The 27474-nt window shown below is 40.4% G+C and overlaps 2 protein-coding genes across 2 annotated transcripts; one reads left to right on the top strand and one right to left on the bottom strand.

Annotated features, from left to right (window-relative positions):
* The first annotated feature begins 609 nt into the window (after window positions 1-609).
* On the top strand, window positions 610-14215 carry rimkla (ribosomal modification protein rimK-like family member A). Its single transcript, XM_060881244.1, has 5 exons — window positions 610-1514; window positions 6899-7129; window positions 9315-9401; window positions 10287-10490; window positions 11072-14215. The coding sequence occupies exons 1-5, from the start codon at window positions 1352-1354 to the stop codon at window positions 11566-11568; spliced, it is 1182 nt and encodes a 393-aa protein (XP_060737227.1). The 5' UTR covers window positions 610-1351; the 3' UTR covers window positions 11569-14215.
* A 95-nt stretch (window positions 14216-14310) lies between these two features.
* Window positions 14311-26567, bottom strand: zmynd12 (zinc finger, MYND-type containing 12). The gene is made up of 8 exons (XM_060881245.1): window positions 26376-26567; window positions 22823-22964; window positions 22508-22679; window positions 21451-21623; window positions 21215-21337; window positions 21058-21139; window positions 17271-17446; window positions 14311-14695 (listed from the first exon to the last, which is right to left on the bottom strand). The coding sequence occupies exons 1-8, from the start codon at window positions 26480-26482 to the stop codon at window positions 14582-14584; spliced, it is 1089 nt and encodes a 362-aa protein (XP_060737228.1). The 5' UTR covers window positions 26483-26567; the 3' UTR covers window positions 14311-14581.
* Window positions 26568-27474: the final 907 nt, after the last annotated feature.

The raw sequence follows: 27474 nt of genomic DNA, 5'->3' as shown, positions 1-27474 counted from the left end.
CTTAAAGAAATCCGTTTGTCGTCTTGATGTTACTGAGGTAACTTAACCGTAAAAAGGACCAGATCAAACCGGCTAGCTATTGGTCAAAGGTGACGTCATGCTCAACAGCACCACCCCCACCAACCCCCGCAACGCACGCGGACAAGCGGTGTAAACAAAGCAAAACTCGGTTGTTTTTTTCGCAGCGCCTGTTTTGCCGCAAAGGACCAGGTGGTTCCGCATTATTTCCCCCTACGTCATTATAGAGAACACAGACTTAGTAGAGATCCGCAGTTTTGCCTTTATCTTATTTTATAATGATAATATACACGAGTCGTTTCACAAAGGGGCGTTTTTGTGTTCGTGTGACGAAGCTACTGTGAACAACACACCGAGTGTTAAACATCCGTGTGATCAATTATAGTATTATAATAATAACGAGCACTGCGCCACGAGCAGAATTTTTCAATGATCCCTCGCGTGTCAATAGATTGAGACGGAAACACCGCACCAACAGCAGCCACCAAACCCGCCTGCGCCCGGTCTGAACCGGTTCGAGGGAAGAGCGCACTCATTTCACGCCCCCTCCTGTCACGCGCCAAAACACAGAAGCGCGCGACCGACCCCAATTTTCACATCCTCATTGGCCTACTGAAATACTCGAGCCTCCTCGGACGCCGTTCTTTGATTGGTCGATCCTCTCCTCCTGCTGACGACGACATTGTTGTTATTGGTCAACAGCGGAGCGAGCGCTCGATCCCCATTGGATGCGTTTTTTTCTTTTCGAACGCGAGGAAGAGAATTGTAAACGAAGCGCGTGCTTGAACAAAATTGCAGGGTTGAAAATAAAGCGTGCGTCTTTTCCAACCTCTTCAGCATCGCGGCCTGAGCCAAGCTTGGATCCTGCTCGTCACTACCGCCTTTCGATCCACCAGTGAGACCGAGGCGCCGACGATCCGCCTTCTCTCCATCACTGCGTCTGTTCTCCACCATTTTGTAGAGATTTTCAGCCGCACCGCTGTAGCGCGTGAGTGCAGCGAGTCCCGGCTTTAGTGAGCAGCGGCGTGGAGGCTTTTGTTTGCGCTTTGACAGGGCAGTTAAACGGTGCCCTCGCTGCAGACCAGGCGCAGCCTTTCTCGCTTTTTCATCCCACATTTTCAAATTAACTTCTTTATTAATTTGTTTATCTTGCGGGATTCAGGAACCTGGCAGTCGGTGTAAATAAATAGCAGAAGGCGCTAACTCGAGTTAGCAAACCCGCGGCTGCGTCCCTATTGTTTTAAGCACCGTCACCGCCCGAGTCTGAATCCCGCGTGCTCTCAAACCCACCAGCGGTTTTAAGTGTTCAGACGGTTTTATTTCGGTATTTAAAATGTGCTCACGGGTGTGGTTTGTAACCGACCGGCGCATCAGCCAGGAATATCCACAAGTTCAGATCCTGCGGGCTCTGAAGGAGCGATGCGTCGAGGACGACGTTGAATTCCGCTATCTGTTGATGGACGAGATCGTGATAACCATCACGGACGGACAGCTGGGTAACTATTACACTCTCTAACACACAGATGTTTCTGAATAACGCCAGGAATGAAAGACTTATCTTTGTGTAACCGGTTTATATATGTTTTTATTGATGGGTTATGAGATGTAGTTAGCTTCAAGCTAATCTGTATGACAGTGGCCGCCTAACACAATTGTTCCAAAGGTAATTCGCCCTACACCGCCGCAGAAATTCGCTAGTGACGTATCTAATACGAAACATCGAATAATGAGACGAAATAACAGAGAATGTAGATTTTTTTTTTGTGCTTTTTGAGGCACGTTAAAATAAACAATTAATTGGTTCGCGTGCGTGGTCACGAGCGACTGGTCGCGCGCTCTTGGTCAGCACGTAATAAAGCGCGCGCACCATTCAGTCTATACGTTAACGACCTTAAATCAAAATTTTAAAAACAATCCGTTAAAAACGGCATTTCTTAAGTTTCTTTATCCTTTCGTTAAAGCTGCCGCATTATAAGCATCAGACGACCGTTTGGTGTTTTTCTCTAAGGAGAGAAATAATGGTGCAGTTTTGATGTAGGATTATATGGTGTTTTTAATTTAAAATGGCTTCCCAGGATTTAGAGGTTTGTTGGTTTGACAGGTGTGATGATGGTTGTTCTTGTCACACAGCTCATCATCACCATCCATACTGGCAATTCTCACACACTGAGGATGGAAAATCGTGTGTGGGTTGCTGTTATTTAGTAGGAAGAAGACACACACAGAGGGGTTATGATTGGGGAAAACATGTTCATTTCAGAAGGAATCTATGGAGAAGTGTGAGATTGATTAAAGGAGACTGAGTCTGTCTTGGGCCCATGATGCACCAAAGCGTGAACTACTGGATAATAATGAATGCCAAGCCGTAGTTTGAGGTGTGTTCTCACACTATTGTCTGTCCTTGTCCTTGCAGCTATATCATATTCACCAAAACCAAAAAGAAACCAAAGTTACCCAAGCAAATACACCATATTTTTACACGTCGGCTGTAGCAATTGTATAAAAAAAATGGCTGAGCAGACAGTAAAGTAACACATTTAAATTTCAGTTGGACCTTTTACAAGCTAGACTGGATTGTTCCGATGCATACTACAACAGTAAATAGTACAACTAAGTAATAAACCAGTCTACACATTTATATTCAGTTCTTTTGTAAATTATGCCTGTGGTCACCTCTTAGGTGCAGAGACTGTGGATATGCTATAGGTTCCAGCTGGTCTCTTTAAGATGTTTTTGAGTGCTGATTTTCACAGAAGATCTGCAGCGATTGGAGGCAATTGGTCAGCTTTCTCTTAAGCGTCAGCTTGGTGTCTCCTGGCTCTCGCATGTTGCCATCTGGAGGATTGGCAGATTGTTCAGTCTGCAGTTTCTGTGGGGGTGGGGTGCAGTGGCGGGTGGCACAGGGCTGAAGAGGGTAGTGAGAATTTGACGTTTGATGGATTGATATATACAATGAGAGTTTATTTTCAAAAGCAGTCAATGCTTGTGAAGTTGTGGTTGCGTTGTGGTGTCTTCAGTATTCAATATCTGTATTTAATTCTGAATAACAACGTTTTGTGGAAAAAAAAAGATCTGTTTTCAAAAGGGTTACACAGATATCACCTAGAGCTCTGTAGAGTTCTACAATATTTCAGTGGTCGTAGTGCTGGCTAAAGATGCCCCTATTTTAATTTCTGCTTCTCTTCAGGTCAGAGTTGTTGTTTAATAAATTATTTCTCAATATGATTTGCAGGTTCACACCTGTTCAGAGAACATGACATCAAAACTGGAGGAGGTGTGTGTTGGCCAGGTTTGTGCATGAATGTGGGCGAGGTTAATCTTTTAGCCTGAATCGTGGCAAGCTCAGATTAGGCCCTTGGACAGCTGGACAACTCAGGGATTTAGAGTTGCGTCATCAGCACAAGACCCCTTTTTGATAGGGATGTTTGACTTGAACATTCGTTATATTGTGTTGTGCCTAACTTCTCAGGTCATCATTTGGCTAAAAAGGTACATGAAATTTCAAACACAATGCAGTGATTTGAATTTAGGGGTCCGGATAAGCGGTAGAGGATGGATGGATGAATTTAGGGGTAACATATCAGAACATACCATATATAACCATGCATTTCACGCTACAGTCCTGACCTAGCCACATGGCACAGCCAGCACTTGCGCACAAATTCCAGCTGTAGGCTGCTTTTGTATCCGGGCAGCATGTGTGATCGGTAGGATAGAGGGAACGTGCTGTGAAGCCACACAAAACAATCGGCATGCATTTGAGACTTGTGATGCTGGGAATGTCGCATCGTGCAGTGCGTGTGATGGAGGGAGAGAGTGGCGCATCACATGTGGGCTGCAGTATGGCATTGGCCATTCCACTGGCAGATGAGAAATGTAACATGGTGGTTTTGCTGTCACTGCGTGCTTTGGTATACCAGCACAAGCTAGACTTCCGTACTTATGGGTTTAGTACTTCCTCACACATGTAAACAGTGCAGCTACTAGGTACAGATAGAGTGGTAACATTCATACACACTGGGGTTGCATGAATGATTAACACAATAAATCAAAGGCAAGAAAATCAAAGCACATTTTTCTAAACATTTTATTTAAATGATTTTTTTATATATGGGTTCTGAATAAGTGCAATTTTAATTATGACACTCTTGCTTTCATTTTTGTTATGAATCAACATTCTATTTCAATACAGAACACAAACATACAAAGGCTTCCAGCTAGAAACACCCTACACAGCGAGGAACCTATAAAATATTCCCATTGAGACAAACAAACTCTAGTGAATCGGAAGCTACTTAGGAAGTTAAAACTTTAATAACCTGCCCTTTATATTTTTGTGTTGGTAATGATAGACAACACTGCTCTGGTTATTTATTTACTTTTATAAATTGAGAGAGAGAGAAAAAAAATCATTGTTCATGCAGGTGCTTGATATTGCACACTGCGTGTGCCTTTGTGTGCATACGTGGCCTACAGTGTGTTTTTCCTGGCGGAGAAACGCTCTTTGCGGAGCTGTACATAGTTTTAAGATCAAATTTGTTTGCCCCCTTTTTGTTTTTGTTTGCATGCATATACTTATCAATTAAACAACTTCTGAATTTTTAACACAGACCTAAAGAAGTTCCTAGCCTGGACTTTACCGCTACACTATAGATCAGCAGTGCACAGAAGTGTCAGGGGAATTGGAGAGAAAAGAATGAAGGCTGGAAGGGAAGGGGGGGGGTTGTGGCCACAGATTACTTTGCCATGTGAATGTGTCTGATTCTTTCTGAACCCCAGAGAACTTGTTAAACCGTATTGTATTGCTGAGCAGTCACATCTCCATGTGTGCACACACAAGCACTGCATGTATTCTTTAGGTCCTGCGCTGTTAGTAGAAAATCAACGTGCATGGGGTGTTGCATTAGAAACAGCAGCGTGTCCGTAAACACAAACAGTGATTTGTCAGAAAGCAGAGCAGTAATATCTGACACAACTTTCATTCTCTAGTGTAGAATGATCTGAAAGCTGGATGGTACTCTGCCACTTTGATTATAAAACGCACATTTGCATTCATTGTGGACGCACAATGATCATAATGGCCTTGTAGAAAAGGCGTCTTGTATTCAGAATGCTGTGCTACTGACACTGTCTGTGTGCAGACATTGTGCTGTGGCCATGACAGTCTGCTTCTTCTAAAATGGCGAAGAAGAAAGGAGATGGTTATATGGACTCTCTCTCTCTCTCTCTCTCTCTCTCTCTCTCTCTCTCTCTCTCTCTCTCTCTCTCTCTCTCTCTCTCTCTCTCTCTCTCTCTCTCTCTCTCTCTCTCTCTCTCTCTCTCTCTCTCTCTCTCTCTCTCTCTCTCTCTCTCTCTCTCTCTCTCTCTCTCTCTCTCTTCTTCTTCAGATGAGTCTCCTGTTGTGTATTGGTGGTTCTTCAGTAGGCACATTAACTCACCATAACTACAGCAGAGAACATGGCTGACAAAAGTAACAATAGCCGACACCGTTTGTGTCTCTCAATAGGGTTATTGTACTGATAAAGATCTGTTTGTTTGCATGAAACTGGTTCATAATGTTATTCATATCAACTGAATAAATAAATAAAAAACATAATTGTTTGCAATATAAAGACACCACTTTTATACCACCAAAGTTCATGCACCAACATGCATTCTTTTTGAATTTGTTCCAACCCTGAAATGAATATAGATAAGAGTCAACACACAGTGTTTGAGCCTGTCACTCGGGGAAACTGTACAATAGTAAATGTGTAATTAAAGCATATATTTGGTGAATATTAGGTGTTGAATAAAGCTGCAATGGTAATTAAAGCATGAAAACAGTGAGAGAGAACAGGATATGGGTTAGTGGGTCACTGAAGAGATAAACGGAGAAGTTGAAGGCCGTGTGTTTGCGGTGTTGTGTAACTGATCTGGTGATAGTACATCAGAAGGTCAGCGTGGATGAGATGTTGTCTGTGTTTGTGACCCTGCCAGGTCTTATTTTGCATGTCCTCACATACCTGGTGGCAAAGAGGGGAATTAATGTAAATTGGCTTCCTTTTAGATACCTTCTGAGGCTCACAGTTCAGCTTGGCCTGCAGCAGATCAATACGGCTTGTATAATTTACAGCAGGTCAACAGGAGTGGTTGGAAAATGGCCGATGTTTTATATCCTGGTGTTTTCAATATGTTGGATGGAAAGCGTTCATAAGAATGGTTTTGGAAAAGAACACACAAAATTCCAGATATAAATTGAAAGAGAGTTGTATTTGAAAACTACACATTTAAACATCAGTAAAAGTCTGCCCAACAAAGCAAAGTTCTTGCATGGGAAAGGATGTGGAAGATTCATATGAGGCTACTGTTGTTTTTTCTGTGCTTTAGCTTTATGTAGATGAAATTTCTCCTGTGAAATTGCAAACCCCAAACTCATGTGCCGCTAGATAAAAGGTGTGACTGTGGTTTCTTTGGTTCCAGGGGAAAATGGAAGAGGTTCTTTACTGTAGTCATGTCAGGCATTTACATCTCTTTTTTCCAGTCATTCTTACTGTTTAGCAAACTATCTAATACCTTGGTGTGTTTGGATGTTTCTGCCTGTGAGGATTTTATTTTGTTCGCGGTGCTGGTTTCCAAGCAAATTATAATGTACTCAAAAGTGTTGTCACAAATGTCATTTATGCAACATTCAATGTAACATAAAAGCAACCGGATTATGTCTACCAGCATGTCATTTCTATTTCTTAACAAAGCCCTTATGACTAGCATCATCATCAGGCTAATTAAGAAAATGCAAAAGTGCCAGCAACAGGAAGTTAATATCAGAAGTAAATGACTTACATGTGCTACACAGGTGAGTGTTTTAAGTGTGTACTGATTTGTTCTGCATCTCATTTAGGTCTGCGAGTGGGGCAGGAGGTGGTGACGTCGTACCCACAGGTGGCTGTAGTGCGTGTTCCTACTCCATGGGTGCAGTCGGACAGTGACATCACCGTTCTGAGGCATCTGGAGAAGATGGGTTGCCGTCTGGTCAACCGGCCCAATGCCATCCTTAACTGTGTCAACAAGTTCTGGACTTTTCAGGAGCTTGCTGGACATGGAGTTCCACTGCCTAATACTTATTCCTATGGTCAGCATTAACACACACAAAAACACGCATACATACTCCTGTAAACATTTACATTTGCACGTTTGTTTTTATTCAGTGTGTCTTTCCAGTTAAGACTGGACACAATTCCTGCAGCTAAGAGATTTACACAAAGACTCAACAGTGGCTCTCCAGCCTTGAGATTTAAACTCTGATCTTCTAGTCACTAGTGACTCCTAGTTTTGGCTTCACATGCCGACAATTAGCCACATTCTCACATGTTCACACTCTTACTGGCAGTATTCGTTTGTTTTGTATTTGTTCAGGTGCCACAATAATTACATTCCCATTCTTGCATCGCATAACCAGACCAGCACATTTACTCACATTTCAGCGATTCCCTCCTATCTTCATGATCAGCAGTGGCAAGAGAACTGAAAAAACAGACTTCTGCTAGTTCAGCAAAAGTCAATGCGGGAGAAAGTAAAAATAAAGCTCATCCTGTTGTGTTTACTGGCTTTCTCGGACGTCAGCTCTTGCACATTTCAGTCTTTAACTTTTGAGAAGCTCTGTATTTCAGGGATGTTGATATCTGTGGTTATGTCTCGTTCTGATCTAGATGGATGTAATGCAGGGCTGCATTGGCACTAGCGATGTACAGCCAAATGTACCTTTCAATACAACAACATTGATGATGGATTTCTGGAGGAAGTAGAAGATTTTCTTTGCTTATTTATGCATGCACAGCTTGGAAACAAACATCGTGAGCTTGACTGACGTAGTCTTGGGTTCCCCACATGCACACACGCACACACGCAGACGCACTTAAGGGTTTTATTATGCAACAGCATGTAGCAAGAGAGCGAGGAGAACTCCAGACCATTGAAATGAAAACAAGAGTTTCATGTGCTTGTTCCCCCTGTGTTTCATATCTCTCTCTCTCTCTCTCTCGCGTTCTCTCTCCCCCTCTCTTTGACTGTAGACACTGGAAAAAGCTGCAGCAGCTCAAAACATGGATCAATCGCTGCACCAAAGCAAGAAGCATTAAGCACTGCATAATGAGCAGAGACTCCAGCAGTCTGTGTAGCCTCTGCAGTGTCGTGTGCGTGTGCCTTGCAATAACTGAAAACCGCTTTTCTCTTCAGCTAAGATGAGCAGACAGAGGAACAGTTATAATTAGATTTCTCCTTGCTTCTCTCTCTCTTTCCCTCCTCCCTGTGGCCCTCACAAATCACTCGCTTTTTCCTGCGTCTTTTTTTCCACTCCGCAGTCCAGTGCACATCTGTCTCCAACGCCTTCATAACAGTGCCACATCATACACTGCTTCAGCAGCCAAGACCTGAGCACTCGGACCAAATGGTATTAATTAGTATGAAGCAGGAGGGTTTTCAGGACATAACGATGCACTGATTTTGTCATTTGATTCAGCAACACTGAAAATCATCACCAGCTGTGTTTAAATACTATGTGCAGTGCAAACAAATTCATTCTGACTCTTAATTATGAATGAATATTATTTACTACAAACATACCCTATGTTGTATATGGCGTGAAACAGAACAACATTTAGGGGCTTGTTGTTACTGTAACAATCATGTGTCTGCAACCCAAATGTTCAGTTGCATCATTTGCGTTTTTATCGTGAAATCATTCCCTTGCAAAATGTCAACAGATGTTCTGTTTCAAAATGTAGCTGGATGCCTATGTCCCTGCTCATCTGACCTCACAATTATATACACGCATGTAACTTTATTTCCTCACAGCACTAGTGTTCTACACACACAATTTCTGTATGCAGTGCAGAGATGCTGATTTTGAAAGTTACAGTTTCGCATGCAATTTATTCTTCTCATACTGTGCCTTTGTGAATTGTTGGCACCCAGATATCCTACTCATTGAAACGCCTTTATTGAAAATGGTGTTGAAATAAAGGTGCCAAGAATTCTGCAAGGTGCTGTATTTAAATAGATTCTATGTTTTATAGTATTATATGTAACACCTCCTTAAATCAAAAAAGTTATAAAGACTAATAAAAGCATGTTTTGTGTTTAATGTATGTGTAAATGTACTGTGGGACTGAGGTGATTTGTTGGGATAGTGTTTGTTTTATCACGTTAACACACTGGTCCTCTCGAGGATGGGCCAGAAATCTCACACCATGCACTACTGGTGAAATACGAGTCTAGTTATTACTGGGTTTGTAAAGTGCCTGTGTGTTTGATTCCAGGTGGCCATGACAACTTTCGTAAGATGATTGACGAGGCAGAACCATTAGGTTACCCGGTTGTGGTGAAAAATGCTCGCGGACACAGAGGTGAGTGTCGAACCTGCTCTGCTGCTTTTATTTCTGTGTCTGCAAATGTTCTCCTTGTGGGTTTGGCTATACTTCTTACATTTCAAATGCACACTAGTGAGATTAGAAAGACAAGAGCATGCTGGGAAAATTGCTTAACAAGGAACCAGGCAGAAATTGCAGCATCATGACCAGAGGCTGCTTATGGTGAATGAAGTGCAGCTGTTTTAAAGCCATACACACACACACACAATTTTTTTGTTCCTCCCCCAGCATTACAAAGTTGTCATGGGTGTTTAAACCTCTCTGTTAACTGCCTGCTTGAAATATAGGCCAGGTCCTGAAAAACGGCCTTCGGTACATCGTGTGCCAGATTTGTTATTGAATTAAACAAATAAACAAAAGAAAAAATGTCTCAAGGTCAAATAGAAAATTGTAAAGTTGGCGTTTGAGCCTTCACTGATCTGTTTGTTTCAAATAATCTGAAATGATTTGGGGAATAGATTTAAGCGGCAGCGTGGTGCAGCATATGCATATGCACCCAAACACACTATGACTTCTGACAGTTAAACACTCAGCATTGTTTAAATGCCAGCAGCATTCCACCTTGTTGGGAAACATTGCATTCTTAACCTTAGTGTTTTGCAGGTGTGCTGTTAATTGTGGCAATAAGTGAACTTTTCTATTTACTATTTATTTATGTACTCATCATGAGCATTTTCAATACTGGTTTGGTTTGATTCATAAAGCCACAAGATTATAAACAGTAAAGAGTTTAAAAATGTAAGACCTTTTTGTATTTAGAACACTTGTTTTTAGAAATTTAAAACAATGTAATACTTTTAATTGATGCTTTATAAGAATTGTGATCGGGGCTATAACCATTGTGTGTGTTTACATGTACAGGTAAGGCAGTGTTTCTGGCACGGGATAAACACCACCTCTCTGACTTGTGCCACCTAATCCGGCACGAGGCTCCGTACCTATTCCAGGAATATGTGAAGGAGAGCCACGGGCGAGACGTGCGTGTGGTGCTTGTGGGTGGCAGAGTGATCGGCTCTATGCTCCGCTGCTCAACAGACGGACGCATGCAGAGCAACTGCTCCCTCGGTGTGTGCTATGAGCCTTTTTTCATTCCTTATGTAGCCTTCCAGTTTAGTTTAAACTAATCTTGACCCAGATGGATAGTATCTTTGTCTTGCTCTCTGCAGTGCAAGTAAATGTTTATTACTATTTGCAAATGGCTGCTTTCAAAAACATTACTGAACAAAGCCAAGAATTGGACACACAACTATTTCTCCCAACCCCTTTAAAAAATGAACATTAGTGATCTAACTAGTTCGAGTTGCCCCAAGGCTTGAATGTGTGTGTGAATAGGTTCATGCATATATTCCCCCCTCATGACTGCGTTCCTAGGATAGGCTCCAGATCCTGTACTCTCGGCCAGATTACTGTAGATGAATGAACTAGTGTACTTGAGTGTGTAATCCATATATAAAACCTCAAAGATCACATTACTGAATTTCCTTATATGGAACTTTACAACAGCTCAGAAGCGCTCCTCGGATATGAACGTTTTTGATTTAACTGGATTTTCTTGAATATGTAAAACTTATAAAATACCCTGAGAGTGTATGATTGAAGGCATGATTATATGAAGTACCCACTAAGTCCAGTTTCTCTTTCTCCAGGTGGTGTGGGTGTGATGTGCCCTCTGAGTGAGCAGGGCAAGCAGCTGGCTGTGCAGGTGTCCAACATTCTGGGCATGGATGTGTGCGGTATTGACCTGCTGCAGTTGAATGATGGCTCATTCGTGGTTTGTGAGGCTAACGCCAATGTAGGCTTTATAGCGTTCGACCAGGCATGCGGGATCGACGTGGCGGGTATCGTGGCAGACTACGCCCTGTCGTTGCTGCCTAGTCGCCTCAGCCGTAAGATGTCTCTGCTCTCTGTGGTGTCTAGTGCCAGCGAGACCAGCAGTGAGCCTGAAGTGTGTATCCCACCAGAGGCATGCCCACCCGTCCCTCCCTGCACCATTCCTGATGCCGTTAGCACCATGAGCACCAGCTCCACTTCCAGTGAGAGTGAGGCGGAGCTCGTTGAGATAACCCACGCCCAGAGTCTGCCAGACCCCGCGTTCAACATCAACTCCCTCCTTGCAAAGGAGATTAATCTATTGACTGAGTGAGCTGAAGAGAAAACTAAACCACATGCAGTCATACACAGCACACATACATATGCATACACATACAGTACATGTACACATGCAAATAAGCATACAGTGGTCAAATGCATTCACACACACATACACACACTTGTGTTTTTGTACTAACCCATTCTGAAACCCTGATGTGGATCTGAGGCTGCTCCCCTGACAGTGACTGCAAAAGTCCAGTGTACATTCTGACCAAGCCTTAGTGCAGGCATTCAGTGAGTGAGTGATTGCCACTGTATTTCAGGGTGCATTGTACTGCAGAGTGGTTTTAGAATGGAAAAGATTTGGGGATACACACATACACACACGCGCACACACACAAATACACAGTATAGTGAGAACCCACACTATTGTGAGGCTCATCAAGCATGCAGTGAGGTGCATTGATTGATTTAACATGAAGGAAAATATCCCAAATCCGTTTGTCTATGTTGCTCCATCCTGGTGTGTTTGCACCCTCTAAAACACAAACACGGACATTCACACATCTGCATGTGTAAAGAAGGACTGGAAAATCTGTACATATTCTCTTCCCGTTACAGTGGACTGGTGCACAGTTGTACAGACTAAGATTGCATTCACCGTTTTTAGCTTCAGCACTTGCCTGCATTTAATAAAAACGTCTTGTTGCAGAAGCAAACACGTCGGTTTGGCTAAGTAAGATTTCATTCTTGACCTGGAACCAGTCTTAAGTTTTTTCTGTTTTAGCTGTTTGACTTAGAAGGTGGGTAGAAAATGGGGCAGGTACTATATCAGCACTTTAGCAGTTCATCTGTTTTTAACTCCTTTAATACGTGTCAGAATTTCTTCGCAATATGCAGAGATTATAGAAGTTAACACCTAAATTGAAAATGTTTAACTGCCCCTTTAAGAAGTACATCTTTCCACCCCTCCCCAGTTTAGTGGCTCAGTTTGGTTAATAAGAGAGCCATTTTAGAGAACCCACTGTTCTCTATTCTACGCAGGAGCAATGGAACCGTTCTGAAGCCGTCAGAACGGCTGCGTTGAGGGAGAGATGAACACAAGAATGTGTTAAATATGCCACAAATTCTCTCCCAGTAAACTCCCTCATCTAGTCTATACCTGTACAGACCTGCATGTGCAGTATGCACCACACCCAATGTTTACTTCACCCCTTCGGACCTTTAGCATCTGAGCAGTGAGCTACATAGAACAAGTATTATGTATGATGGAATGCTTATTAGGCTTATGAGTACTGCACCCGTATGTCTGTATGACTTTTTTTTTTTTGCCAACACTAAAATCTTAAACTGTTTGAAATTTCTTTGTACAACATAAACAATAAACTTAACTCTCAACTCAAATGGGTCTAACCCAGTGGTGTACAGACTGGTGCTGTTCGTAAAAAGCTAGAAAAGTCCTCCTCTCGTCTACATCTCTGAATTCGGATCACATTTAGATGCCATTTACCTCAAGGATGCAATTTCACACAGGCTTAGCAATGAATTTATTTACAGTATGGACCAAACTCATGAACTGAACTCTGATTACAGTTGTATGTTTATGCCAGAACGCAGATTGTTACTTTACATTTACAAAACACTCAAAAACCGGATCAAATGAAAACCTTTCAAACTTGAAGCAGAATTTTGGTAGTAAACAATTGAGGTTGATTCAAACTCAGGGAAGCAGCCTGGATCAAATTCCTCCCCTGCCTCATTCTAAAGCAGAAAATGGACAATCTGACAGATCTGCTTATAGTGTGCATCAGCCTACAACTAAGAAAGTGCTTTGACATAATCATGCACTTTTTTTTTGCTTGTTTTCTATTGTTCTTGGTTCTTTTTTTGAATGACAAAACTGGTTTGTGTGCACTAATCCCTGGTGGTGAGCTTTAGCAGAATGCTTTAACACACATGTCTAACAGCTGAAACACACACACACACACCCACACACACCCTCTCCCTATCCTCCATGTTGTGATTTGCTGTACCATGTGTGATGTGTTCCATCATCCATCAGTGGAATGACTGGTAACTAAGCAACCGGACACACTCCTTCCTTGTACCATGGGAGCCAATAATGTGAGCTGCAGAGCTCTTTTAGCCTTTTATCGTGTTGTTAAAACCTGTCTTGATTCCAAACCAACGCTTGTGATTCAGTGGATTAAATGGCAAGACTTAAGTCTTAAGTAAACATGAGCAGAGAAATGTTGATCGCCTCAACAGTGTAATATGAAAGCCAAACCTAAGCAAAAACCATATTGACATGGTACCACTCTGTTGCCACACTCCACTAACAAGAGACTGAGAAAATGGCATTTATCACTACGTAATAATGTCAAGTTGCTGCTAATGTTCAGTTTTGTTGATTTCCAGTATGTAAAAGGAAAATGAGCAGATTCCATGTTAACGCCATTTCATTGCCTCATCTGTTTTTTTTTTTTTTTGTTTGTTTTTGTTTGTTGGTTTTTTATTTTAAGTTACATACATGTTCCCCGTGAATGCCAAAAAACCAGCAATGTTCTATAATATTAGGGAACTTATTAGTGTTAGAACTCTAACATAAATGTTGTATGTTATGATATTCTAATAATAATGATGATAAGAAACAATATAATAATAATAAAAGACATTATAAAAATGTCTGGAACATGAAATGTGCATCAGAGGCTTGTGCTCTTATTTAACACCATTCTGATTTACAATACACCATCAGCTACTAATCACTACTTAGAAGCAAACAAGAAGACAAAGTCCAGTCATTAACTCTACAGCCTCACGACTGAGATGTTTATAAAAAGGAGAGTTGTTTTGTATTGTATTATTTGTATATTTGAGGACAGAGTGTGAGTGCTGTGCACATTTTTATATTGAGATTATGAGTAAGCAGGGCATCTATGAGGGCTAGGTGCATTATGATTAGTCAGGGTTATGTGTTGAGTGTTGAGTGTACTGGTTTATTATTGTGTGTGTTAGTAGATGAGTGTTGAATGTATTAGTTTGTGGTGAACGATGAGTGTTTGTTATGGGTTGAGGTGTGTTTCTGCCTGTTGTATAAGACTCTGGATGGAATCAGCCAGACTGTTGGGTTCATACTCCTCGATAAAGTCTTCTGCCATCCTGCCAAAGTCCAGCGCCTGTACACACACACACACGCACACACACACAAATAAATGCTAAAAAAAAAAAAGACATCAAAGAAGAAATGATAAAAATAAATTGGTGTAAATTGCTATGGTGGTCACAACAATGACTGTAAAACTAAATCCATATCTGGCCTGATTTTATTAGTCTGAGGCCAAAAATGTATATCCCATTAGTATTAGTAGCACACCTGACTATAAGCTACAGTCATGTTCATGTTTTTATTGCTACAAGTCACTGGTAACCGTACTATGAAGTTGCAGTAGGAATTCCTACTATTGGTTGCCATAATAATAATAACATATATCAGTAAGTGTTGTAAGTATAATTTACAACAAATCTATTTTCTTGCTGTTAAACTGAAACCTTCTGGAGGAAGCTTTGGTGTTAGTATATAAAATTCATCAGTGTATGAATGCATCATATATGAGATGAAGGAGAAGTAGTGTGTGCCCTTCTGTCTTCCCTTCCATTGGTAGTCGTGGCAACAACTTGCTGCATATTTGTAAGTTAAACTTTTCACAACTTTGTCACGTGTCTGGACATGCCCACATCTATTCGCTACCGTTTGCTGTCGCTCGTGCCACCGGAAGACACCAGAACTCATTGAAAATGAAAAGCCTCTGGCTGCATTGTCATGCCGTTATGTAGCATTAGAAGTGTTCGCCAGGACTTGGATGCATTGTGGGTACGACAATATAAAACCCCATGAAAGGTTTAAGAACTGTTGCTGTAGTAAAAAAGGTTTTCCCTGTGACTTATTCACAATTTACTCCTACTGAACATTTTTTCAACACACTTAATACTGCTTGACTCCCAGAAGCGCTTGGCTCCCGTCATGTTTTCTTCCTTGTGTCATCTTGGTGATACTCCTTGCACTCGTTGCCTCTGGCTTTCTCAGTCAATGTCTATTGTTATAAGTGTTATAGGATATACAACTAAACAGAAATTACCATCATGTGGGGGGTCATATATGAAGAGTGCAAGACAAAGACAGGTCACGTGGTTTAATGTGGGAGCGTATCGGGATGGTGCTTTCATTTTACTAAATTCATTGGAAATCTCGGTTCATTAGAAAATATCATAGGAGTCTACAGTGGGATATAAAAAAAAAAGCCATGTGCACACCTCTACACGAACCAGCCGCTTTAGCTCAGCTCCAGTAATTGTCGCTAATCCCTGTGCTGGCTCAGGCATGTTGATTCACAGAACAGCAGATTAAGTGATTCAACAACTGACCATTGATATAACCAACTGACTTTGTGAACTCAAAAAGGGGGTTTGGGATGTTTTCCTCTCATTACTACGTTGTGTATTATGGAGATACTCTTATTCACGCTGCCTCGTGTATTTCCTTATGTTCAAGTTATGTTGGGGCATGAAGTCAGGAAAGGTTTATTGTGTTCATACACATAGCAGAAGCTCCAGACACGGAAGTCTGGGACAAAAAGGTATGTAAAAGATTCAGTTAGGAAAAGAAGAGGATTATGGGGCAAATGTAGTAATTGTGTTCGAGATAAGATACAGGGCTTCTAAAGGAAAGAGGCCAAATTTATATCTCATGGCCAGCTTTAGACAGTTACTCTTCAAGGTAGCACATAAAATGCAATTCATCCAGATTGATTTGCTCCTAAAAATCTAATCATGTACAGAATTATTCACAAAAGCAATTATATGAACCTCTAAAAGCAATCAAACTGAGGATTAATGCACAAAAGTTTAACAAATAATTTGCCTGATGTAGAACAGAGTGATTGCTCAATTTTAGGATAAGGTTTTCATTATCACTTAGCTGTTTATTATCACAGCAGTTCTCATGCTATAGAAATCCATGCAGGCCAGTGTGGCACGTGTTTAAGAAAATAATCTGGTGTGTTTCTGGTGTACCTTCAATAGGCAGCTCAAACTACATTACAAAAAATAATAACATGATTACAGGATCTCTCTAGAACTGTTCTAGATTTACAGTTACAGTATAAGCATTGAGCATACACTCTATTCCAACAGGACAGAATAGCTGTGAGAAAACCACAAAGCTATTAGAGTGCAGTTAGCACAGTGAACATTATGGTTGTTTTAGTTTGTAGATGTAGTGCTTGCTTAAGTACTTAAGTATCTAATGAAGAGGTAGAACTACAATGCTGATGTGAAGACAACCAGCGACAGCTGTTTGGGCAGCCAGAGAACGTTCCATTCCAGCACCTGAGTGCCATGACAGAGAAATCATGATGCATGTTTCCTTGTGCACTGGTACAGTGCTGGGTTTGATAACTGCCTTCAGCATAGTAAGGGTTTGATTTGGGATTTGTAGTCAAGCTTTAATGATGTAAATCTTAGTAATGGGGTGATTTGGGAGGACATGGGAATTAAAACCAACATACAGTATGGTAGTTGATTCTCAAGCTCTTTTGCATATTTACCCTGTCAATATACAGTTTGAGTTAGGGCTTGTGATGACATTTAAGTTTATATGAATAGGCTGAATATACAGGTGTGCATTTGTATATTCTAAATAGTGAGGTGGGTGTGTGTGTGTGTGAATTCAAAGATCAAGGGGGAGAAATTTACCTTCTCGTGGTCATTGCAGAGAAACCAGAGCATAGCCAGACAGTGAGACAGCAATGCCTTCTGGCCTAGAGAGTGAGACGGTGTGGTCTGGTAATCAGGCTGTGCATCTACATCCTGTTCCTGAGCCTCAAACATCACACACAACATCCGATTCACCTCTGCACGCTCTGCCTCATCTAAATACATGCAAACAACACATTTCAGCATTAGTGAAGGTGTCAGCTGAAACAATGTACATTGTGATCCAGTAGAAATAAAAAGTCTACACACCCACATAAAAATGGCAGCTTTTTCTGATGTGACCAAGACAAAATCAAGTCAGATCTTTTTCCGGCTTTAATCAGTTATAGCAAATATCAAAATGAAAGTGAAAAACAAACCTTACCACAGTTAGGACTTTTAAAAGTTTTAGACAGGAAATTTATTGAAGGAAATCTATTTGTTGAACATAAATAATGGGCGTGACAATCATGCAGGTTGACTAGCCATGTAAACACCCTGTAAGCAAATAATAATGCAACAAGCCGGAGATATTAACTCTTATGAAGTTTCGTAGGGAAAGTCATCACTCTGTGCTCTATCAAAACAAGGGCAGTAGCATAAGAGCATAATAACTCTTGTCATTACTTTCTCTTGTCATAAATTCTTTAAGAAGCCATGTATATAATAACAGATTTGCAACTCTATTGTAGTATATTTGAGTATTCTGGGTAAATAAGAAAAACACATTTTTTTTTACAGAATTATATCAATCTGAGCTCTGACTACTAGCCAATACTTGATACTGTGTTGACACACACAAGGAATTTGGTTCCAGCTGTTTGTGACTCTCAAAAGTACAGACAATAAATAACACTATACTATACAAGACAAGACATACGATGAGATCCAATGTAGACAGTACGAGTAATAAATATGAATACAGAATATTTGACTGATCATTTTTTGTGAGAAGTGCATGGTAATGCAAATAACAGTATTGTGCAATATTATGCTTTTTGTACAATATGCAGCAGCAGTAGTGCGTGTAACGTTTACGGATGATGTGATGACTGACAGTTCAGTACTTATAGATATGAAGCAGGGAATATAATTATGGTGAGTTGTTAATTAGGGTGATTGAGGAACAGATTGAACTGTTCCTGTGTCTGGCAGTTTTGGTAAACAAAACTCTGTAGCGCCTGCCAGAAGGGAGGAGCTGAAAGAGGTTGTGTCCAGGATGTGAAGGGCTAGTAGTGATTTTTCCTGCCCGGTTTCTGGTTCTTGTATGGTACAAGTCCTGGGGAATCTGCAATTATTTTTTCTGCTGTTTTTACTGTGCATTGCAGTCTGTTCCTGTCCTGTTTTGTTGAACAGCATCAACAGCTCCTGTGGCAGACCATACTTCCTTAATTGACATAGAAAGTACATCATCTGCTGGGCCTTTTTGATAATGGAGTTTATGTTGCACTCCCATTTCAGGTCTTGGGAAATGGTAGTGCCCAGAAACTTGAAGGGGGGTTTGTTTCCAAGTTATGCAAAATGTTGCAAGCATGATAGCAACAGCCTTGAAAACAAGTTGTATTCACATACAAGATCTGGGTCATCACATACATTCAAGAGATTAAAAAAACTGTACAATACATTAAGTCAGATGCAGTGCAATTCAAGCATTTCAGATCAATATCAGCCACAATATAAACCTCAGTATGATCTCATATTTTGGGGTTAAACAATCTGTTCTCGTTAGTAATCAATGACGAGCGTTTAGTCACCCTCAAAAACATTTTAAATCACTGTAATTAATTATACTAAAGCAGTAATGGCAATTTATCTGATTTTCAGGTAAGAGGTTGACAACCATATGATGCCTGATTAGATGCAAACATTTTTAGTTTTATTTCTTTTCTAATAATCCATTTTTGTTATGTTCATAAAAAAAGGATCCTCCATGCATGTTGTGTATCACAGGAACATGGAGTTGTATGAGACTCTCTCACTCTCTCACTCATTTTCTACCGCTTATCCGAACTACCTCGGGTCACGGGGAGCCTGTGCCTATCTCCGGCGTCATCGGGCATCAAGGCAGGATACACCCTGGACGGAGTGCCAACCCATCGCAGGGCACACACACACACTCTCATTCACTCACGCAATCACACACTACGGACAATTTTCCAGAGATGCCAATCAACCTACCATGCATGTCTTTGGACCGGGGGAGGAAACCGGAGTACACGGAGGAAACCCCTGAGGCACGGGGAGAACATGCAAACTCCGCACACTCAAGGCACCTCCGGGAATCGAACCCCGACCCTGGAGGTGTGAGGCGAACGTGCTAACCACTAAGCCACCGTGCCCCCTGTTGTATGATACAGTATAGTATTTTTATTTTTGGCACGTCATCCACCCAAGTTCAGCTGCGGGTGTATTGATCTAGGATCAGCTTATGCAGTATCAGCAGCTCAGTGCATCTCAGTGCAGTGGGAGCGGCTGACCACGGTGTAGAGCACACAACTACCCTCAGCACAGCCTGGTCGTGGGAGGCACTGCACCACACAAGAACAGTGCAGACAGACAGACAGACAGACAGACAGAGAGAGAGAGAGACAGAGAGAGAGAGAGAGAGAGAGAGAGAGAGAGAGAGAGAGAGAGAGAGAGAGAGAGAGAGAGAGAGAGATGGGGCAGGGAAAGACACACAAGGGACGCATATTTGCATCCGAAATTAAGCTGTGTCAGGGTGAGGTTTGCTTATTCTTCAGTATGATGCAGCATTGCTGTTGTTGCTTTGAGTAAACTAAAAGTCCTGGAGGGCTTGTCCTTGCCCAGGTTAAGTTTTAGGTTCAAACGTGACCAGGTGCTATGGTGGATAAAGTGGCCAGCTGGAATGAGGTTATAGGTGGGAGTGATAATCACTATCAGGCCATGCCTTTAGAGGAAAATTAAGAGAAAGAATGCACTATTAGCACCTGTCCTTACTTGAGATCTAATCAGTGGTCGCCGAGCAATTTTTATATTGGATTTATGTAACATAGATTTCAAAGAAAATGCATTTTAAAAGAAGGAGCTGCATCATGAATAATGCTGCATTAATATCAGCAGATCCTGGTTCTGAGTACCTTGAAACAATGCTTCAAAAACAATGTCAATTTACAATTATATCATTTTGTTGCAAGATTCAAACCTGTTATACTGCCTCAATAGAATGGTAGATACATATATTTTTTTTATCAAGATATCTCTTTCTTTTTGGGTTCCTGCAATTTAATTATATAAATAATAGATAAATGTGTTTGGCATTGCTGTTATAACCAACTAACATAACGTACCGTTAAATTAACCCTGCTCACATTATACACACAACTTAACAAGTTTTATAAATGATTTTCATTCATTTATTCAAAGTCACAGAATCCTATACTGGAAACATATCCAAGCAGAAATACACCTTGGATGGCAGACTGGTCCATCACAGGGCCCAAGAACACATAGATGTGCAGATATGGGTGGAATATGCAAAGAAACTCTGCTGTATAGACACTAAAATGACCCCGGGATTGAAGTTATGATGCAGACATTTTACTGGCTGCCACACTGTGGCATGTGCTGCAAAATTATGACACTATTAAAGAAATAATGAAGCATTCTCCATTTGAAAATACACAGAGAGAGAGAAAAAAGACCCAATGATACTCATGCTCCCTGATGCACTGCTTTCTGTGATTGTCTTGATTTGATTGGTTATTTTAAAATGAGATTAGAGATTAGAATGAGATTAGAGATTAGGATGAGAGACTCATCAGCTCACCAAAGTATTGTTTTCCCTTATGTTCCTCCTGACTGCAACACTCCATCAAGTTAGACAGGTGAGCATGCCATGTACTGGCAACCTACAAACACACACGAAAATAAATAGTGTGAATGGGAAATATTATGGATGGTAGGTGTAGAAGTTGTTGATGTACCTCTGAGTAGAGTGAGATTGTAATATCTGTCTTCTCCTGTTTCATGAATATGTTTGCCATCAAGAAATAGCCTCCAGCTGTCACCACACTGTCCAAACCAAACTCCTCGCTCGCATAGTACACCTGCATGCACAAATGCAAAAACCTCTACTCAGTGTAAACTTCTCATTTACATAATACACTTGTATGCACAAACAAACCCACAACAAAGCAAATAGATGCAGGTAAAGACTAACATCATTAGCAAAGTGCAGCAGGGCAGAGTTGTAGTCTCCTTTGGCTGAGTACAGGCGGCCCAAGGTTCTGTGGAGCAGATGAAGAAGAACCGTCCGGTTGCAACCCGGGCTCTTCATTACCATCCACTCTACCTTTGAGAGACAACTTTCCGCCTGGATCAGGGAACCTAAACCTGAGGAAAAACAGACACCGGCACATTCATACAGTATAGAAAAAAATGCACACTGAGAATCTGTTGATCTGGAAATATTCGGATATACATTCCATCCCATTCAGATTTAAAACCTAACACGGACACAGACCCACCAGACTCTGGGTAAAGGCAATTCAATGGTAGAAATTTTACACATTTTGCAGTGTTGAAACCTGGAACTATAATGAAGTTACTTGGAATTATATGTCATGAACCTACACAAGAAAGCGTGTCAGTATAGTTTGAAAACCTGTTAAATATTAAATATATTTAGAAAAATGTAAAAGCTGTGATTGCATATTCCCAGTGCTAAATTAGGTTTTGGACATTACAAGTCTACCGTTACAACTAAAGTGGCACATGCTCTCAATATGTAAAAAACCCTATTCCCAGAAAGACAATACACCTAAACAAACATCATCATGAAGACCTGCAAGCACCATCGAATCCATTAGTTTATTTAATTGCCTTAAGTCATGATGGAAACCAAACAATCATGTGGAAAAAGGTTCTCTTGTCTGATGGATGAATTTGGCTGTTCTGGTTCTACATCAATGTGGTTAGGGGTTTAGGCTAAGGGGTTTCACAACAATGTGAGTGAATGGTGATTGAATCACAACTTTTACATTATTAATAACACAGCTCATATCATCACAGTAATCAGATACAAACTGCAGTTCTGGAGTGAACTATGTATCCTAGTTTTAAAATGCAACCCTATAATTTGTTCTGAAGAGTTTACATAAATTATCAGACGAAAATGAGCCGAATCCACATTTAAGTAGTGCCAGCTGAGACTCAAGTTCTACACTGTAGAATCGTGCTCTGTTGGATCAGGATGAGACTTGTGTGTGTTGGCTCACCTATACTGGCCTCGGCAAGCAGCAAGTAGGCTGGCACCAGTTCAACAGCATCAGAGCCGTAAATGTCAATAGCACAGCGCAGGGAAAGCTGAGCTGCAGGCATTGCCTCCCTGTACTTCCCTTCTGACACCCAGCTCTTAGCTGTACCATGGGAGAGGTCTTTTATGTATTCCTAATATCAATCAAACACATATCCTGATTAAAATGTGGCTTCTGGAGTTAGCTGCATTAAAAAATCAGTACAGAGATACTTAGTGGACAGGCTGTGTGAGTAAATGCACAAATTGCAGATTGAGACTGTCGTAAACAGTGTACCAATCTTTTCAGTGTCTGTATCTGATGAATGTCTCGTTCAGCCTGGAAGCAGGAGAATGGTACAGGGGTTCGTATGAAGATCAGCAGCTCACACACTTTCTCGTGGATGCTATTCCAATCTTCCTGCTGGTGAGTCACATCACTGCAGAGAGACACAGAATGAAAAAATATATTGCTTGTTAGGCAACAAAATATTGACATTTGCAGTACTGATATCGCAGAAGGCTGCAATATGCAAATAAGCCCCTCACTAAATAATTTATTTTTATTAAACATCCTGGGTAGCACAGTGACAAAGCAGTGGGTAGTATAATCTCTTCAGAGTTCCAGTGCCTGTGTGGGGTTTTACAAATTCTCCCCATGCCTATGTGGGTTTCTGGTTTCCTCCTGCTTCCCAGAAACATGGCAGTAGCATGTTAACGAGCAGTGTGTGTTGCCCTGTGATAGACTAGCATCCCATGTGGAATACCTTTTTCCTAGATTGTGCCAGGCTATGCTTTGTGTCCACCATGACCCTGACTAGGATAAAACAGTTACTGCAAATGAATGAATAAAAGAAACATCTATCTATTTCAAATGTCCCAGATAAATGTTTCTGTGAGAGATGCATTACATCTTTGACAGTACATTTCTATGACAAACTGACCGAAAACTTTTAATTTGTTGCAACTAGCAAATTATCTGCTGCTGACTGTTTGTGCATGGCTACTTAATAACTAGATTCATATTTTGTGGTCATATACTTGGTTATAACCACAAGCATTCGGTAGCACTTCAAAGTAACTGACTAGACACAACTAAAAAACAAACAATGGTGTTGGCAGCCTTCAGGAGAATTAGGAAAAAACAAGCTTATAAAATGAACACAATTAATGTTCTATTCAAACTAGACAGTTACCTGTTTTGCCTAAATTATTGATTGTTTAATAATTGTTTAATTTCCTTACAAAGATTTGCAGATTTTTCACACCCTAAAGAATTTATGTGACATGATCTATTATCCTGGGGAAAAACAAATTTCAGTCTCCAGAAACTGTATTGCATATTTGCACATGTGTGCACATAAATTCTAGAAAGAGGAAGAAAATAGAAACCAGAAATAGAATTGTGTTGTACTCAGATGAGACCGAATTTAAACTCATTGGTCATAAAAACCAGTACCATGTTAGTGGAAAAGGGGGGCGGCAAAGGAAAAATACCTGACACCCTGTAAGATAGTGGACCTTTATCGCTCTGGTTCTTTTTTTTTTTTTATCATTAGCAGTTTTGAACTGCTACCCAACAAACAAGTTAAAAGTAAACGCTAAGGTAGAAGAAAATTCTGTTTCTGTTAAAAGTTCCTAAATGGCTACAGAGATATCAAAATGTCTTTGTGGATACTTAGTTTAATCTCACAAAGAAAACATGAGGGAAATCGTTTATTCCAGATATTTTCTAACAAAACTAAATGTCACATTTATTGGCACTGCTGCAATTTATTAGTGCATTTCGTGAAACCTCCTTTTGACACATAATAGCACAGAATCTTCTCCTTCTCCTAATTTGGGGAAGAAAGATATTTTTAAGCCTTTAAACATACATATAGGCATTTTTATATCCAGTGTCTGACTTATGAAGGTCAACAAACCTTTGTCTCATTCATTCATTCGTTCATTTTCTACCGCTTATCCGAACTACCTCGGGTCACGGGGAGCCTGTGCCTATCTCAGGTGTCATTGGGCATCAAGGCAGGATACACCCTGGACGGAGTGCCAACCCATCACAGGGCACACACACTCTCATTCACTCACACACTACGGACAATTTTTCCAGAGATGCCAAACAACCTACCATGCATGTCTTTGGATCAGGGGAGGAAACCGGAGTACCCGGAGGTAACCCCCGAGGCACGGGGAGAACATGCAAACTCCACACACACAAGGCAGAGGCGGGAATCGAACCCCAACCCTGGAGGTGTGAGGCGAACGTGCTAACCACTAAGCCACCGTGCCCCCACCTTTGTCTCATTTCATTTGTAAATGTATTTGTTCTCTTCACCATATTTGTTAAATGACTATGGAAACTGGTGTCACCTTATATTTATTCCCCAGTAAAACAAGACGTCATGGTCAAGTAGAAATTGGAACATGCTTCTGTTCATTTTGCTCAAGAGAAATATTAGTATTAATATTAAATGCTAACATCCACCGACTTGTTAAAACAAAAACCTTCAACAAAACTTTAACAAACACACCAATAAACACAAACAATGCTTTATTTAATTAGCTAGCTAGCACTAAAACATTAAATATTAGTAAGATTTATTAGTAAACATAAAAAGAGAGCTGATTTAATCCAAATAACGTATAGTCTATGTATCACTCGATCACGGGAGCCTCCTGATCTCCTTTCCTGTACAATATAGTGTGTGCTAACAGACGTTTTTACTAGTTACCTAGATATATTATCATGCCACGCCTGTGTAACTGCAGTCCCACAAAACAACATCGATGGTGCACTCAAAACGAGCCCCACTAACGCGAAAGGCTTTCTGTGATTGGCTTAGAACAGGTCACGTGAGCCAACGCGAAACTAATGGCACCCCAAACACGTTGTCGTTCACGAGCAGTGTACCATCTATGTATTGTCCAAACGAGGTGCCCTAACGGATCTAAAATACTCATCATACACGCTGTCTTTTATAGGCGTCATTTCAGAATGACAACAAATGAATCTAATATCTTCTTAGCCCCAAAAGCAGTTTGGTGGAAATGTAGAAGGTGTTTGAGCAAAGCAGCACGTATTATTTTGTGATCCACGCCCTTTCATATTGTCTGTACTCGTTTTTCTCCTCCTGTTTAAAAGGACGCAGCTCTCAGCAGCTCTCAGCAGCTCTCAGCATCTTCCCGCCCCTTAATTCCACCCCCCGGCTGTTAGAACTAAATTGACCTTCCTGTGTCAGGAGACAAAACGCTATGCAATGAGACAAGTCAATCCTTGTACAAATGGCGCCACCTAGTGCTTCATTCGGATACTGACAACATCTGCATTTCACTGAAACCCTCTGACACAGAGTTGATTATTTTCCAATAACAGCACATGCCGAAATTATTTATTCTTATTTCTAATACAGCACAGATGCTTGCCAACGATTACAATTCTGAATTATTAATAAACACCTCACACTGATTTTTTTTTTATCTGTTTATAGTTGCGGACCATATGAGAAAAGTTATTTCCTGTTAATAATAACTGCAGCTATAGAAATTGTAGGCTATATATAAAAAAAAATAATAAAAAAAAACGTTCCCTCACTATAGCCTCTATTTATAAAATTAAAAAGTTAAGTTAATAACAAAAATGCTAAAATAAAAACCGGTTACCATAGAAACGAACATACAGAACCTGCAAAATGAGACGTCATAAGATCAGGCCTATCAAAATATTTGAGCTATATATAACTGCGGTATTTTGTAATATAGTCACAGTAATAAAGTATATATAATATCACAAACTCCCTGCACTGATACGGGATATTAATGAACCGTAAACAAACTTTTGAGCTCGAACTCACCAGTAAAATGTGACACGACATTTTGTGCACTGGAGATGAGCTGGTTTCTGACAAAGCTCACACAATTTCTTCGTTCCTTTTGGGTTTGCAAGTGGGTGAATTGACATATTTAAATGACCAATTAGCTAGTTACACTTATATTGCGTTTCTAATATCTACTAGCTTAGCAGCTACTTGCTGTTTTTTTTTTCTTCCTTCCTCAGCTTTTAAGTTTCGATGGTAACGACCTTTAACGTTTCCATGGTAACGACATTTAAACCGGAAAAAGCCGAAGATCTTTGAGCTAACGTTTGTGTTCCAGTGATGTGGATAACATTTACAAATACAATAAAGATTAGAGATATTTTAAACATAAGCAAAGTGTTTGTACATCATTCAGAGAGAATAAAACGTAATAATTATCCACAGCACTTACAGCCCACTACAGCCACACATTACAAATATAATCATTAAAAACAATGTTTTTAAACATTGTATAATTTTTTTTTTATTAAGGATAAAGAAAGTAAAGCAATAAACAACACTTTTATGTTATGTTCTCAAGACATTCGCACAGATGCTTGTTTATGTATTTGTTGGTTCTTGGGTTATAATTAATCAACATTTAAACTTCTTACTCATTTGGGAGCAACATGCAGCTCGAGATGGGGTTAAAACATTATGGTTAAATGCAGGTCTCAATGTACATGAGAAAAGTGATTACAGATAAAATTCTACACTGTAAGAGTTACAAGAACTAAAATAAAACCCCTAATTGTATAATCTGCCACCTTAATGCTTTCAGTTCAGGTTTCCTTTGTGAATAGTCATTTCTTGATGCGATTAAATTTCCAGCTCCATTTTAAACACTTCAAGAATTTCATGCTCATTATTCATATACTAACATGTTTATTGTCCGCCGGTGTAAATGCTGGTGTATTTGATGCAGAGATATGGGGGAAAAACATTTTAATTTAAAATAAAAAACATGTAAATGAAATATGTAACCTTACAATTTGATCAACTTATTTATATTCGTGCAAACTACATTTAAAAAGTACTTTTATTATTTTTTTCACTTTCGTGTCAAATTCAAATTAAAGTGTAGTCAAATTTATAG

Source organism: Tachysurus vachellii, chromosome 11 (assembly GCF_030014155.1).
Source record: "Tachysurus vachellii isolate PV-2020 chromosome 11, HZAU_Pvac_v1, whole genome shotgun sequence".
NCBI lineage: Eukaryota > Metazoa > Chordata > Actinopteri > Siluriformes > Bagridae > Tachysurus > Tachysurus vachellii.
This window is presented reverse-complemented; position numbering and strand designations above follow the sequence as displayed.